The sequence below is a fragment of the Hordeum vulgare genome, chromosome 6H (assembly GCF_904849725.1).
Source record: "Hordeum vulgare subsp. vulgare chromosome 6H, MorexV3_pseudomolecules_assembly, whole genome shotgun sequence".
Classification (NCBI taxonomy): Eukaryota; Viridiplantae; Streptophyta; class Magnoliopsida; order Poales; family Poaceae; genus Hordeum; species Hordeum vulgare.
The window spans coordinates 507,780,135-507,797,206 of record NC_058523.1 but is presented as its reverse complement, the minus strand read 5'-3'; the positions used below and the strand labels follow the sequence as shown (position 1 = coordinate 507,797,206).

Genomic DNA, 17,072 nt, shown 5'->3' with positions numbered 1-17,072 from the left:
CCTTTGATTTTCCCATTAGCTAAAATAGCCCTATTGGTTGGCCTCACCCGCCCACCAAGGGCTGGTGCGCCACCCATGGGCTAGTAGGTTCCCTCCCGACAAAAACCCGGAACCCATTCGTCACTCCCGGTACACTACCAGCAATACCTGAAATCTTTTCGGAGGCCAAATGAAACAATCCTATATATCAATCTTCGTTTCCGGACCATTCCGGAAACCCTCATGACGTCCGTGATCTCATCCGGGACTCCGAACAAAACTTCGGTCACCAGCACCTATAACTCAACTATACCAAAACGTCACCGAACCTTAAGTGTGCAAACCCTGTGGGTTCGAGAACTATGCAGACATGACCTGAGACACTCCCCGCTCAATATCCAACAACGGGACCTGGATGTCCATATTGGATCCTACATATTCTACGAAGATCTTATCGGCTGAATCTCTGTGCCAAGGATTCATATAATCTCGTATACCATTCCCTTTGTCCTTTGGTACATTACTTGCCTGAGATTTGATCGTCGATATCCCTATACCTAGTTCAATCTCGTTACCGGTAAGTCTCTTTACTCGTTACATAATACAAGATCCCGTGACTAACACTTTAGCCACATTGCTTGCAAGGCTTATATGTGATGTTGTATTACCGAGTGGGCCCCGAGATACCTCTTCGTCACACGGAGTGGCAAATCCCAGTCTTGATCCATGCTAACTCAACGGACACCTTTGGAGATATGTGTAGAGCACCTTTATAGTCACTTAGTAATGTTACGACGTTTGATGCACACAAGGTATTCCTCCGGTGTCAGTGAGTTACATGCTCTCATGGTCATAGAAATGAATACTTGACACGCAAAAAACAATAGCAACAAAATGACACGATCACATGCTACGTTCATAGTTTGGGTCTTGTCCATCACATCATTCTCCCAATGATGTGATTCGGTCATCAAGTGACAACACTTGCATATGGCCAGAAAACCTTAACCATCCTTGATCAAGTGGCTAGCCAACTAGAGGCTTACTAGGGACATTGTTTTGTCTATATATCCACACATGCATTTATGTTTTCATTCAATACAATTATAGCATGGACAATAAACGATTATCTTGAAACAGAAAATATAATAATAACTATTTTATCATTGCCTCTAGGGCATATTTCCAACAAAGAAGGCAACCATATCACACGTACCGTAGCACGAGTGGGACCCGTCCTACTTCGCCGACTGGACAATCGCAGCCCCGAGCTTGCGATCGTCCGAATCATTGAATTTATCTTCCCGAAAGGTTTTCAATTATTACCGTTTGGAAGCGTGCCGGCATGCTCCAGCACTCGGAATCTTTCGCTCTTGAATCCACAGTGGTTTACTGAAAGCCCGCGTGATGTAGCCCCGAGCTACAACCTCGGCGTCCCTGAGACACCGGGGGCACAAAAGTGTGCCTTCCACTCGATCAGTAAAACCTGAACTAATTTGGGGGCTACTAACGCGGTTGTACATTAGGGGTAGTCCTACGGACATGCATCCCTAGGCCTGTCTAAGACCCTACATGGACATTAGTGTGCCAAAAGCCACCGGTGCAGTCATGACCTCACTCGGGTGAGTATATCTTCACTCGGCCCGCACAAGGTCACTCGGATCGTCTCGTGTCAGTCGGATGTACCCCGACACTCGGACTGCAGCAAGGCATGGGCAACGAAGGGAGTGCAACGACTACAGACTTAGACTATCACATGGAGTGAAGTGAAGACGTGCGTTACGAGTAACGTTGGATTTAGAGCTGCCATTTCTAGTAACTTCCGTAGTTATTAGCATTAATTCGCTCTTGTAATGAGGCTTGACCGGTCGTGGCGCACTCTATATAAGCCACCCCCGAGCTCCTGACCAAGGGTTCATCATCCTCTACTATCACACACGCCATAAGCAAACATCACCCTCAGGGCTCGAGACGTAGGGTTGTTACCACTCCCGAGTGGGGTCCGAACTCGTATATCCGAGTGTATCCACTGCGCCATAGCTAGGCTCCGCTCCTCATTCGTACCCCTGGTATTATTGTCAAGATCATTCCTACGACAGCACCCAGACACACAAGAAGACATTTATCGTATATGTGTAGAGCGTCGTCGGTTAGTCTCGAGTCCTAATTAGAGAGGAGGACCCTGCGATGTACAGAATGATATGTACGCCATCCGAGCAACTAGATGGCGTATTGAACACCATGAAAAAGGGCTTACATGAGCAATATTCACATCTTGGGTGTAGTTTGAGGCCTAAAATGCTTTCTTCCTCGATGAACCAGGTGGATGGAATTGATCCAATTTTCTATCTCAAAATGCAATAACAATGCACCGTCCAGATCGAAATCGTTTCTCTTGACTAATTCACCCATCATATTATTGAGAAACAATTCTCCATTGACCATCTGTCCTAGCAAATACACAAAATCCTCACAACATCACAAAGGTTGTATTGCAACATTTTTCCATTGTCACCTCGCATTCAATGGAACCAATACAAATACAAGGGACATGAATGGTTCTTTACCTCGTCGTGTTTCTTGTCCCATGTCGGGCTAGGAAGGCGTTCGAATTTTGCTCGCCGCTTGTACGAAGGGTGTAGGGGCAAGCGGATAGCCCACCTACTTCTTTTGTCTCTTTCTTGCGGGGCGTTCCGGCACCGACAGGATTAGGCTGACGCTTGCGACTGGGGCATAAGGTGTGTCACCTCTGCGCTTAAGTTGCGCCTTCACGGTGGGCAAGATGGTGTGAGGCGGCCGTCGGAGGGGCAGGAGGCGCAACCGTCATCAAAGTCAAGGGATTCGACTCCACATCAACGGACCAGGTTGTGGAGCTGGATGAGACGTCAATGGCATCATCGTCGTGGACTTGGGACGACCGAAAACGGTCATATGCGATAGTACGACGAGGGGGAAGGCGGCAATGCATGAAGGAAGACTATAGGGAAAGGGAAATGTCGATCGCGCAAAACCGTTTTCAGGACGGAGTACGTTTCAAATATGCAGATCGTGCGCGGATGTCGTTTCTTCTCGGCTGTCATTTGCAACCAAAATTGCCAAACAAACGATTATGATGATTACGGATTACGGCGACTCTGTTAGGGATGCTCTAATACATTCATCGGAGGAAAGGCTTCTTCATTACAAATGGGACCAGTAGTACCTGTTTTCATGGTGGCGTCTCCACGCATGCGGCTTAAGTCGTCCGGATACTAATTGGCCGCACACAACTGTAGCCGGCACGTCATATCAAACCAGCGATCACTGATTTGAACGGCCGGCCTCGCCCATGCGTTTCTGTGGCCTCGAACAGCTCGACTTAATCAAGCGCAGCCATGCCAGCCGCTCATCACTGTTACAACGATTTGGCGCTGTGCGTACTTCCGTGATGCACACTTGTAAGAAACGAAAGCATACATGGAACGTCACAGCACGACAGTGAGATGAATTCCGTCACAATCATCAGAGAAACGAAGCCGGAGCATCTTCGATCTCTCGGGTCAGGAGTGCCATGGAATTAATGAACAAGACAATCAAGGTCAGTTATACCAGAACGGCATCCATTTTACAGGGGTCGGCGTAGCCAACCAAAACTCGCAAGCCCCTTTCAGAACCGAACCAATTCTGCGACCCCAGTCCCCCCGCCCAAGCTCTGTACTTGCACTTGCTTCTTCCCCTGCCCTTCTGACTGTTGTTGACTGACTCTCGCCATTGTCCTACCTAGCTAGGAGCGCCACCATTATCTTGCTGCTCTAGAGAGACCCTGAGAGAGAGAGAGAGGGGAGGAAAAATGAAGAGCCCCCTGGTGGTCACTCCAAGCATGCTGCTCCTGAGCCCGCAGCAGCGAAGCCATGGACCTTTACAAGGGAGTCGGGCTCACAGGCCGAGCAGGATGTAGTAGACGAGCGTGATGGGCAGGGCGATGAGCATGCCGAATATGACCCTGCAAAGCCAAGCGGAAAAAACGGTGAGTTCGGGAGCGTCGCATCTCGCCGGACCGGGAACAGCACAGCAAGAACGGTAGTACTACTGTAATAAGTACTTACGCCGTGCTGAGGATGTCAGGGTGCACGCTGTACTCCTTGGCGAAGACGAAGGGGACAATGCCCTGCGGCAGCGCGGCCTGTCGTGCGGCCGGAGCCGGAGAGGAAAAGGTTAGAGGAAGGGGGGGCCAAAGAAAGTGGGGCGCGAAAGCAGGAGCACGAGGGGACTGGCGACTGGGGAAAAGAAGGGACACGGGCACACCGAGCCTTTTCGCTCTTTGTTTATCCCCCCCTGCTTTTCAGTTTTCACCCCCCTCGGCTCGATGGTTGAGACCAAAGCGAGGCAAGCAAGTACCTGGACGATGGCGACGTGCAGGAGCGTGCCGCGGAGGCCCACGGCGAAGGAGGCGGCGGTCATGACGGCCGGGCCGGCGAGGAACCGCACCGCCATGGCGTACGTCGCCACCTTGTTCCCGCACGCGATGATCCGCGGCTGCAGCGCCATGAACAGACCTGCAACGCCCACCACCAGGTCGACTCATCAGCAAGAAGAACCCAGCCCACTGTTGCATAGGACGAAATAGCAGTAGCAGCAGGATTGCAGGAAGCATGGACACCGACCGAGGCTGAACATGGCCATTCCTAGCCCCGCATCCGACAGGATGGAGATGGATCCCAGGACGATTGCCGGCATCGTGAAGTTCCACCTGCGCGGCGCCAGTGAATGCAGAGACAAGCGCGTCAGAGTCGTGGTTAATGTCGATCGCTACGTTGCTGGATTAGTTAGGGAGGGATGGAGGGAGGGGCGTACGGACCTGAAGCAGACGAGCGACCAGATGAGGCCGATGAGGCTGGAGTAGGTGTTTGGGTTGCGGATGAGCTTGCGCCACACCATGATCAGGATCAGCCGCGTCATCACGCTCGTCGGCGGCATCGCCGTCGGCCCCGCGCTCATCGCATTGTTCGGGTCCGCCGTCATGGCCTTCTCGTCGCCGGCCTCCGCGTCCCTGTCCAGCGCGCCCCTGTTCCCGAAGCTGAAGTCGTCTCGCTCCACGTTGTAGTCTTCCCTCTCCTTGGCTCCGTCCACTGCAATAGTAGCAATAAAGAAAGCAAGAATTGAGCCTCAGCCTACGAAATCAACAACAAATCGAGCGAAGTGCGTGGCGGCGAGAGAGATTGCCGCTACTTACTTTTGCGGGGGGACTTAGCGGCCGCGGCGTCGTTGTAGTCCGGTGCGCCGCCGCCGAAGACGTCCGACACCGGCGATGCGCTGGAGCTCCAGACGAACATGTGGAGGTCCTCGCCCTTGGCCTGCCCGTTCGCGGCCGGCTTCTTGGGCCCCTTGGGCGCCGCGGCCACCGCCGGGTTCGGCGCGGGGTAGTGCCCCGCCCCGGGCGCCGGGTGCTTGGGCTTGGGCGCGTCCTCCTCGTAGTTGGACGGGCGCGGCGTGGCGCCGGTCCGGATGCCGTACGCGTCGGCGGCGCCGAAGTTGGAGCTCCGGCCGACCATGGAGTAGAAGTCGGTGTGGTTGAAGCTGGAGCCCCTGGGCGTGGGGTTCCGCGACGACTGCAGCGAGTAGATCTCGGCGTTGGTGAGGTTGCTGGGGCGCGGCGTGGTGCTGGAGAATCCCATGGAGCGGCGCGAGTAGATGTCGGAGCGCGACGCGCTGGAGCGGCGGACAGTGACGTGAATCTTGCCGTCCTCCTTGACCTCGGCCTCGGTCTCGATGGCGTTGCTGCGGCCGTCGAGCGAGACGACGTCCGGGTCGACGACGATGGAGGCGATGGCGCCAGCCGTGTCGGGGAACTGCTCGGTGATGAGCATGCGGGCGCCGCGGTACTCGAACATGAAGAGCATGAGGGTGTACCAGATGATGCACTGGAGCACGACGATCTGCACCATGAGGCTGCCGGAGAAGTCGCCGTACATGCCCTTGAGCAGCGGGATGCCCATGACGAGCGTGTTGGGGAGCGTGGAGAGGGAGAAGAGGGTGATGGTCCACTCGAGGCTGCCGCGGCGGGAGAGGTGGCTCCAGGCGGTGAGCATGGCGAGCATCATGAGCTTCTGCAGCGTGTCGGCGGCGATGAAGCGGAGGTTCATGGTGTAGGGGTTGTTGGTGGAGATGAAGTGGAAGGAGAGGAGCGGGACGGCGAAGAGCGCGACGAAGCGGTTGATCCCGGAGCACTGGTCCGGCGTGAAGATGCCCCACCACTTGACGGAGCCGTAGGCGAGGATCATGGCCACGTACAGCGGCACCACCGCAGTCATCACGTGGTAGAAGTCCGTGCCCGTGATCATCTTGCCCTGTGTTTCCTTGCTCCTCTCGACCTCTCTCGCTCGCCAATGGAGGAATGGATCCTCGAGCTCTCGGGCTCAGCTCAGTCTTTACAGGCGAGCGAGTGAGGAGGGAGGGGGAGGGGCGTTCGGCTGGTGGCGGGGGTGTGTGGTGGAGTGGGGGAGAGTTTTATTTAGGCGAGATGGCAGCGCGGGCCAAGCTTTCTTTGGACCATCCCTTGTTCCCTTGCTTTTATCCGACGCCGCGCTGCCCTCCTTCCCCTGCATCTCAGGCTCACAAGAGGAGGAGGAGACGAGCGAGTGAGACCGCGACGAGTTGGTGAGGAGCCAATGGGGGGTATGGAAGCAGATGCAGTGCATGCGCCGGGCCATTGTTTATGGCCGTATGGGGACAGCTACACCCTACACCATACATACATACGCCCGGCACGGGTACCGTTCGACATTCGTACTAAATGACCCTTCTCGAAACTAAATCCTCTCCTTTTTTTTCTCGGTAATGTCGTCTGACGAACGTTCACTGGAAAAGTTGGCATTTCAAATGATTTTGATGGCATTTTTAGTTATGTGTTGTGTGCCAATTTGTTTAAAATGACATGGCATATCTTAAGAAAATATTACCTTCACAGGAAGAAACTGCCATGTCTTCTGAAAAAACTACCACCTCTTTCCATTCAATAATGTCTTCTGAAACATCTTGTAAGTATAGCATTATTGCTTTCCATTTCATCATAACTAAAACCCCATCGAATCATTCGCACACCTCACCTCGCGAACGTTCGCTAGTTTGGAGGGTCATTTATTTAGGGGAAACTAAACCCTCTCATTGACCCTCAAAATCTTATTTTCAAAATTTCTCCTCGATAAAAAGGTCAAATTGTTTGACTTTTTTGGCACACAGGACGGGCTGCTGCATGAATTATAGGTAAGTAATGAATCATATGGAGTCACCACGTATTTAAAAATGACAAACAATTTGACAATTTTATCGGCACACAGATGTGTTGAAGTATATATATGGATTATATAATCTTTTTTATCAGTTTGGATTTTGAACTGTGTTGGCTAGTGCTTGAAGCTTAACATGATATCAAGGCTAAGGTCTTGAGTTTAAGTTCTGCCTTTCGTAATTTATTCCCGCGTCATCATCAGTTTAAACTTTTGATTGCGTTGACTAGTACTTAAGCTTAACAAGATGATATATTAATTTTATAGATGGATAGTAAAAGGATTAAGCTTATAGAAGGGTCATTTAGTAAAAAACAAAATTATATAATGGCATGGCTCACATACACACTCCGTGAGCTGCGACATGGATCCAGGGACGGAAAAATGGCTCCTGACACAAGAAAGTTGATCCGTTCATGAGCCATTAGAGTAGCTTTAATCGCGCGATTTATTTCATTCATTCGTGCTCGTTTTTGTCATCAAGGACAAAAAGATTAATCCAAAGCGTTAACCCAAACAGACGTGCTTCCGTTTTTCGTTCGTCCATGATTCCTGTTAGGTTTAAATTTGAACGTCATTTGCGTTGCAACACACACGGAGCGGACACGCGCCTCGCCCACGTGCTCCTTTTCGTGGCCCGTCAGTGTGCGTCACGGTCTCTGCTTCTTATCCCCTTCCCCCACCCTTTGCCCGTAAGCACACAAACCCTAGGCTGACGATCCCATTTTTCCCCGGCCACCCTAGCTCTCTAGCAGCAAATCTATCGACGGGGTGCATCTTTCGTCCTGGTGCAGGAGGCCTAGTGGTGGATCTGCGGCGACGGCAATGAAATTTTATGATTTGGCGAATCCGCTGCCGACGGATTGCGCTTGCCATGGACTAGAAAGACGAGATTTGGGTCATCTTGTTGGACGTACGATCAATTCTTTTTAAAAATGGGATGATCATGTCGACCCAAACAGACAAGAATAGATAAAACATGCTTCCGTTTAGGTCACGCGGTTGGAGTTGCTCTTAGATTCACAATTCGAATGTTTTGGTGCGAAATCGGGATGTTAGGGGGTGGCGAAATGCACGCCGTACGTACCCCTACACACTACCCAGATGAAGCGACGGCGAGACGTTCTTTTAGCCCCTCGCGATCGGGGAACTCGCGCGCACCATACTTACGCCGCCGTGAAGCGAAAGAAATGGACTCGCCGGGTGGCGGTCAGTAGGGGGAGGCCGTGACGTGTCCGCTCCCCGTCCTTCGCTTTCCCCCGAATCCCCGAGCCATCCATCCATGCATCCATGATCCATCCGTCCGTCCGTCCATAACGGAATCGGAAAAAGTGCGGCCCGAAATTGCCACAAATGAGGTGAAACCAGACGGAGAGAGAATCCGCTAGGGGTCCTAGGCTGCGCGCGTAGCGGTGAATATTCCTCATACGGCAAGGGTCAGGGATGGCAGCCGCCTGAGCCGTATCTTTCACTGTCCCCTGCGCCGGATTTGATGTGGCGCGGCGCAAAGTCATGCGCCTGCTCGAGTGGGCAAGTCACCCGCGTAGTACTGCCCGTAAGACGGCCGTGAAATAACGAAATGGTCTTTTTTTGTGCGGGTCTGGAAAATGGGAATCGAGCTGGCGATACGCACCCTTTTTTTTCTTTTACGCTTCTGGTCGGACTCGGACGGCGACGGAAGTAGTAGTATAGTACTCCCTACGTCTCGATTTATACATCTTAGGTTGTACTCCCTCCGTTCCAAAATATAAGACCTTTTAGGAATTTTACTAGAAGACTACATACGGAGCAAAATGAGTCAATCTATACTTTAAAATATGTTTATATACATCCGTATGTAGTTAATAGTACAATCTCTAAAAGGTCTTATATTTAGGAACGGAGGGAGTACACCACAACTAAGACGGAAAAAAAAATAGGGGATCGTTTCCCATCCGCGCGCCGGCCGAACCGACGCGCCGGTCCTCCCTCGCGCGTCCGGGCATTGCAACATTTTTCCCACTCACGCGTTTCATTGATCAATTGATGCAACATTTTCCATCTAAAATTGTTGCAACCAACGTTATTTTGGCTTTAAACAATTTTTTTACTACTTTTTTGTCCCAGTAAAAAAATTACATATACGTTTGGTTGTAACTCCAGTTCGTCGGATTTTTTGTTACAATTGATGTTTTTTACTTTTGCTACAACCGTGTTACTTTTTGCTACAACCGGTATCATGTTTTGCTGCAACCGTTCACTAAAAAAGTTGCATACACGTCACGTAAATATTTGCTACAACCGACGTTTGACTTTTGCTTCCACGTACCATCAGCTTTGTTTTTTTGCTACGATCACGTAGATATTTTTTGCTACAAAATTTGTTTTTTGTTGCAACAGTTGAAAAAATTAATGCATCGCATCGAAATTTTGCTGCATAGGAGAAAAAATGTTGCATGCGGATCCAACGGTGCAGACGCGCGGGGTTTGGTGGATCCCGCGGCCCGCGCGCGACCGGTCAAAAGTTTGGGGCGGCGCGCCGCCGCAGATCACTCCCCAAAAAAATAATGTTAACTTGCTAATTAATATCGTTGCATGTAATGAATTGGTCACTGTATGTCGTGTAAGTTAGTCTCAAATCATTAAAAATATACACGCCACACGTCTCTTAGAGCATATCCAACAGTCCGTATGTTTAATCGTTGGTATAAGGGCATCATCAATGGTCGTATGATCATCGTTGGTAAAATTACAACATAGATGATTTTGATGACATGGCACATAATAAAAGAAGAGAGAGAATGAAATCGTATGAACTTGAAGCAACGGTTCATGCACAAACTCCGAGGCAAACATGGTTATTTCTTCAACATTTAATGGACCCACTTAGTTATTTTACATACTCCCTCCATCTCAGTTTATAAGTCCGGCACGTATACTTAGGTCGTCAATTTGACCAACTTAATGATAATCATATATTACAAAAAATATATCATTAAAATTTTTAGATGTTCTATTTTCTAATGATATAACTTTTATATAAAACAATACATTTTATATATGTCAAATTGACGACCTAGATACACGTGTGTGTCTTATAAACTGTGACGGATGTAGTACGGTTAACATACACTCTATTAAAAAGCTTGTATGATGTGCTGTTGGTTGATGATGTGGTGTTGAGAAGTATTGGTTGATTCCTTTATTCAAGTAAAAAAAAAACAAAAAACGAGATGAAAGTTAATGCATCATGTCTTAAAGTTTTAAGATTATTTTGTTTTTATAAAATGATTTATAAACCGAGACGGATGCAGCAGTGGTAGACTGGTAGTACTAAAAACAGAGGTCCACCAAAGCGACAAGCTCGCCACGAACTGCTCCGATTTTTCTCGTCGGAACTCGCGTTTCGAACAGCGAGCGGGGCCATATTTTAACAACGCCTGGCAGATCGTGAAAAGGGCGCGGGGAACACCGAGATGTGCGCTGGCGTTAAGAAAGAAGAGCACGAGGGAGAAGGATAGGTTAGCTGCTGCGCCTGCATATTCCTGGCCCGAGTTTTGGTACATGTACGGGAAGTTTACTTAAGCTGGTGTTTGTTTTCTACCGACTAAGACTTTTTTTTTAGTTCCAGGAACTAAAGAAAAAAGTTCCTTCAATAAAATTTTTTTATAGTCCCTTAAGAAAAAGTCCCTCATGTTTCTTTATCTAGGGATTAAAAGAGACTTTTTAGTCTAGTCCCTGGGTAAAGAAACAGCACCTAAGTTTACAGGCTGATCCCTGATTCGGCATGTTTTATTAGACAGATTCGCTAAGGGTGTGTTTGGTTTGAGGACCAAAAGTCATGAAATGTCATGGTTCCATTTTAAAGTTATGTGTTGGTTCCATCCCTGTGTTCAGTTGATGATAAAAAATGTTATGGTTGGTTCCGTCCCGGTGTTTAGTTGGAGAGATGAAATGAGAAGAATCTGTAAACGGTGAGATTACTTCTTTGAACAAATAGAGTTCTTTGCATTTGATAAGCCTATAATTTAAATTTTCAACAACATTTTCATTCTATTTTCAACACATGCAAATAAAAATATATGATCATGAGTACATATCAAATATTTACGAAAAATAATCACGAAAATGAAAAAATAACCACGAAAAAAATAATCACAAAAATGAAAAAAATAACCACCAAAAACTAACCATAAAAAAATAACCACGAAACTTTTGTTCGGGTGCGGGGGTGAGCGCGGTGAGAATTGCTTGGTTATTTCTTTTTTTTCCTTGCTTTCATGGACGAATAACGAGTCGGTTCCTCCAAATCGACGGAATCACTTGGTGAAGCATCTGGAGGAAATATTTCCTGCATGCGGATGACCCAATTCCGATTCCTAACCCAACTAAACACGAGAATGGCTGCTAGGGATGGAACCAACCCGTCCGATTCCACCTCATCCTGAAACCAAACACACCCTAAGTCTGCGTTGATCAAGATTTCGTTAAATTTCAATCAATGTTACTCCCTCCGTTTCGATGAATAAGTCACCTTACGAAAATTAAATAATCTTAAAATATTTAGGCACGATGCATCAACTTTCACCTCGTTTCTTGTTTTTTGACATGAATAAAGAAATCAACCAATAAGAGATGTGGGGTATGTATGTTTTTAATGACTTGAGAATAAGGCTGGTTGTAATGGAGAGTATCATATACTAGTATCATGCATATGATACTACTATATGATACTACACATGTAATGCATAGTATCATATGTTAGTATCATTTATTGTCATGCAAGACACATAGTAGCACAACATTTAATATGATACGGTATTATGATATGATACTCAACCCTCTCTTTCTTCATTTAATTCTATGTCACCTCATGAAAATTGCTTAGTTGGCATGCATGATACTAGCTATGGTACTCCCATTACGACCGACCTAACTAGCACAACAAGCATTGGTCAATTCATTGCATGCAATGGTATTAATTAGTAATTAGCATTGATTTCTCTCGTTTTCCTCTCTGTCTTGGTCACGATGCACAACCTAAGATGACTTATACACCGAGACGGAGAGAGTAGTATATTAGTATGAGATCTTACATTAAGATTTATATAAAAGAAATCAGTTTTTATTTTTTCTCTCTCTCTCTCTTGCATGTTATGTGATTTTTTTTTTGCGAATGAAAACCTTCATTAATTAAGTGGGATCAAAAGAGTCTTTTGTACAAAGGGTAGATATAACTACTGGCGTACAACGAAGCCACACATCTGTACGCTGTTCAACACGGCCGTCCGAGCAAGGGCATCAGCCACTTTATTCCTAGTCCTAACTACATGTGATATCACATGTTCCCCCACCTCATCTAGGGCTCTCCTGATTTGCATGACAAGAGCCATGCATGGTGATCTATCAGTCTCCTCGTGTACGATCATCTGCGCAGCCTCCAAGCAATCCGTCTCAATAATCATAGGAAGCGAGCTCCAAGCTCTTGCAATTGCGATTCCTTCCGCACAGGCAGCAAGCTCCGCTTCGAGGACAGAAGAACAAGAGCGAAGATAGCGACAAGAGGAGAAGATAACCTGGCCATCCTCGCCGCGAAGTACCATGCCAGCTCGAGCATTGTGTTGTTCTGGATTAAAGGCCCCATCTGTCGTGGGTATAAGTCTGACAGTAGATGTGTAAGGTACGAAAGGACGGGCAGAGCCTTAGCTACGACGAGGTTGTATGAGTTCAGGCCCCTCTACGGTGGAGGTAAAAGCCCTACGTCTCAGTGCTCTTGGGAGCTTGATGTCGAGTGGAATATGGATTACAGTGAATTGCTAACCCCCGCACCAGTGGGGAAGGGCGACTTATATAGAGTGCGCTGCCCTTCACAACGGTTCGGTGCACACGGGTGGAGTAGTGGCGATTAAATGTCTACATTATAGGTAACGTATGCCTTAAATGCTAATAAAGGTACATGAAAACGTATGACTGTTGCCCTCCAGGGGGGTTACGATGTACAGAGTGGAATCCAGTCGGTAAGTTTGATACGCTCCGAATGCTCATCTCCGACTGGATGATGAAGGAATCGTCACCGACTGGATGATGGGAAGTCCTTAATTCAGTCGGAACTGACTAAGGGCCTTGTCCCTTATGAAGGGTAGTCCTTGGGTAGGACCTATAGGGCAGGCCTATGACCCTACCCTAGGACTATAACCCCATCATTAGTCCCCGAATGGATCGGGGTTGGAACGACGAAGCGATGCTTGGAGTACGGATCCGACTAGTATGGATGCGACTTTGGTGTTGTTTGCCTCGATCCATTTTATCCTCTTGACCAGTGATCCGAGTGGATATATCTGTGAAACGAATCGTCAGAGACCGAGTGCTTCCGTGGAATCTTTTGACGTGACCGGTCAACTGACAGCGGTGGATTTTCTGGGATCCTCAAATTTCGGTTGCCGCGCGCTCAACGGGGATGATGACATCGTCATCGAGTAGTATCTGCCGCCTCGATTTCTGCGCCTTCATCTCCTCCACTAATATCACAGCAATCGGTCGGGGATAAGATTTCGGGGCCACCTGCTAGTGACCCAGTCGGAACCTTATTTAAACCTCTCCAGCGAGGGTTTCTCGTTGCACTCGCCTGATAACTCGCACTCGCCCCGCTTCTCCCGTGGCTTCCTGCGCACCCCAAACTCTTTCCTTCTTCTCCTCCTCGGCGGATCTGCAGCCTCCACCATGACGAAGGGGCAGACGAGCAAGCTCGAGGCGCGGAAGAAGAAGAAGACGACGGCTCCCGCTCAACGGCGACAGCGGGCACTGCCGGCGGGTTGGATCCAGGGGGATTTCCTCCCCTCCACGGTGACGAAGAGCGACATGCTGGAGCTAGTGGAGCAAGGCGTGATCGAGAACAGGACGTGGAGGCTGCCGGTAGAGGGCGAGACGGAGCCGGCGCCCCAGGAGGGGGAGCGCGTCTTGCTGCTCAGTCACGTGTACTGAGGCTTCTCTCTGCCTCCTCATCCCTTCTTCAGAGGTATAATGAACCACTTCGGGGCGCAGCTCCACCATTTTCCTCCCAACGCAATAGCTCATCTCTCTGCCTTCGTCGTGCTTTGCGAGTGTTCTATTGGTTGTCCTCCTCATTGGGGGCTCTTTAAGCACATCTTCTCCGCTAGATCCCAAACCATCAAAAGACTTAGCCAGTTGGACGACAAAACTCATCTCCTCCAGCTCTGCGGAGGCTTAGGCTTCAAGAAGAAAAGCAAAAGTAGCTATCCCGCTCTTCAGTTGTCCGACCGTTAGGAACTGGCAGTCGACTTGGTTCTACTGCCAGGACATCGCTTGTCCGAATGCCGCAACTGGACTGCCACCTTTTAGCCTAGACCGACCGGCTCCGCCTAGGCAGCTTGCGCTCACGAAGATGGAAAAGATCCAGATTCAGCCTCTGGTCGACGCGCTGGTAGATGTCGTCCGCAAGGGAGTCACCGGCATAGATTTGCTGGAGATTTTCCTGGGTCGACGTATCCAGCCTTTGCAAGCTCGACACCACGCCATGTGGCACTACACGGGGCCTGAGGACTCCACTCGGACTCACCCCGAGTGCGTTACCGGGGAGGTTGTGACGGCGTGGGTCCGCAGCATCACAGGCGCCTGCGATAACCCAGAGGAGCCCGGCAAGTGAAGCCCTTCCGCGCGGACAACCCTCCTCCGAATGAGGTGAGTATAACTTGTCGAGTGCTCACAATTGTCTTAGTTTTATCGCTTTTTCTTGTATCACTGTCTGACGTCTGATGTTGTCGACTGTATCTCGTGCAGGTGTGGACTAACTGGTTTTCTCCCGTCTCGAACGGGAATCCGACTGAGGTAGAGGAAGGCAGCCAGGAGGGCAGCGTGGAGAGCGCCGAGTACGTCTCCGACAGTGGGGAGACGGAGGAGGAGTCCGAAGAGGAGGAGCAGAGCTCTCCACCGCCACCACCAGAGCCTCGAACTAACCGCCGCCACGAACCTGTGACTCCGTCGGCTCCCCCAGCGGCTCCGAGTCCCCCGCCAGCTCCTCCTGTGGTTCCGGGCGCCTTGCCAGCTACTCTCGTGGCTCCGAGCGCCTTGCCAGCTACTCCCGTGGCTCCGAGTGCTCGGAGCACAAATAGGACTAGGGACGCTGCTGCCGAGCCCGTAGGCCAACCTCCCAAGGTGGCTAAACCGAGTGGATTTTACTCGACAGAGCTGCTACCTCCGCCACTTCTCCGCCATGCCAGGAAGACGATCCCATGGATACGGACAACGTTGCCACATCCCAGCAAGGTACGTCGTGATGACTCCGAGAGCTCAAATTATTGTTTCGCGAAATCTGTCTTCGATCTTGCCCTTTTTCTTGTGGTCTCACGTCGTTCGGTCGGGCTTCCTTCAGAGGTGATTCATGTGGAGGAGGACGACCAGAAGAGGTCCGAGCAAGTTGCGGTGCCTGTCCTTGAGGCTGTTCCATCTGCTACTACCCCCGCCATGGACGCGCCGCCAACCGAGACGATGCCGTCGACTGAAACGGCGCTCATCGCTGTTGAACCGAATGGAGCAGGACTTGGGATGCCCAAGGAGTCTCTTGTGGTGCCAGGTCCATCGACCGTCCAGTACGACGCCCAACGCCTCCCGGAAGATCAGGTGGGAGCTGCCAAGGGGGCCATGGTGCACGCGGAGTTGATGGCGGGTGCTGCCAAGACTGCGTACGACTCCATTGCGTCTGTGTACAAGTGAAGCTTGGAACTCCGGGATGATATCCGAGTAAGTGGGCTAGTAAGTATTTACTTTCCTCTTTGTAACCCACTCGGTGTTTAAGCAATATACTCGGATGCAGTATGATTATTTTGCAGTGGGTTCACTCTTAGTGAACCCAATGGGTGTAGTCCCCGAGACTTCTGTCGAGTGCTTGCACCGGCAGTTGTCTTTATATACATTTTCTTTAACTTGATCACATCAAAACTAATCTGTTCGAATGTTACCGGTGGGGGCACTCCAAGTGCACCTACTGGAAGTAGTCCCCGAGAGTAATTTTACTCAGGTCGGGTAGTAGTAGCCTCATAGGCTTGTTTTTGTTATTTAGCTCAATAGGGCGGACCTGTTTGAGCTTCATGGCAGTGGGGTCACTCTTAGTGAACCCACTGGGTGTAGTCCCCGAGGCCGCTGTCGACTGCTTGCGTCGGCAGGGGTCTGAAGAATCTTCGAGCTTTTATTGTTTTCCTTGTTGAATTTGTCTGATCTTCTCTTCGCGCTGATTTGCAGAAGACTTGCGAGATGGGATCAGCGTACAACGCTCTGAAGGCTGAAAAAATTCAGCTTGCTGCGGAACTGGAGGCAGCTGTTCATGACTTGGCTGGTGTGAAGGGCGCTCTGGCTGAACGAGAGAAGTCCTTGGAGGAGTCCCGTGAGGCAAACAAGGCATTGGTGGACGAAATGGAGAAAATGGGGAAACAAAGAACCGAGTTGATGGGACAGATGAAGGTGATGAACATGGGTGCATATCATAGGAGAAGTACGTCAGTGACTGGGCAAGGAAGATGATTGCGCTTCTCGGTGGAAGTTCTGTTTTTCCGAGTGCTTCTTGACTTTGTATTTCATGATGCGCTTATTGTCTGCTCGTCTTGTCTTTGCAGATTTTTGTATGGACGCTGAGGCTGAAGCAGCTGACATTGAGCGGTCGGTTATTTCGAACGTTCCACTCGGCGAGGACGCCAATCGAGACATGCTCCGAGCGCACATTCGTCTTGGCAAAGTGGGACCTTTTGTCGGTCGCCTGAGAGAGGTCGTCGGCCGAATCGACAAGGAGCTGTGGGCTGAAGACGAGCCCCGGCGGGAGATGGAAGGGTTGATGACTCA

The 17,072-nt window shown here is 49.7% G+C and overlaps 1 protein-coding gene across 1 annotated transcript; it reads right to left on the bottom strand.

The window, feature by feature from the left end:
• Positions 1-3,535: 3,535 nt before the first annotated feature.
• LOC123402189 (auxin efflux carrier component 1a) lies at positions 3,536-6,569 on the bottom strand. The gene is made up of 6 exons (XM_045096069.1): positions 5,192-6,569; positions 4,817-5,087; positions 4,623-4,708; positions 4,357-4,514; positions 4,065-4,141; positions 3,536-3,961 (listed from the first exon to the last, which is right to left on the bottom strand). The coding sequence occupies exons 1-6, from the start codon at positions 6,297-6,299 to the stop codon at positions 3,895-3,897; spliced, it is 1,767 nt and encodes a 588-aa protein (XP_044952004.1). The 5' UTR covers positions 6,300-6,569; the 3' UTR covers positions 3,536-3,894.
• Positions 6,570-17,072: the final 10,503 nt, after the last annotated feature.

Bases quoted from the DNA above. Each gene is read 5' to 3' on its own strand.
- LOC123402189 (XM_045096069.1), bottom strand. From the start codon at position 6,299: ATGATCACGGGCACGGACTTCTACCACGTGATGACTGCGGTGGTGCCG. The intron at 4,709-4,816 runs GTCCGTACGCCC...GGCGCCGCGCAG, and splicing joins TGGTCGCTCGTCTGCTTCAG to GTGGAACTTCACGATGCCGG. The intron at 4,515-4,622 runs GTCGGTGTCCAT...TGGGCGTTGCAG, and splicing joins AATGGCCATGTTCAGCCTCG to GTCTGTTCATGGCGCTGCAG.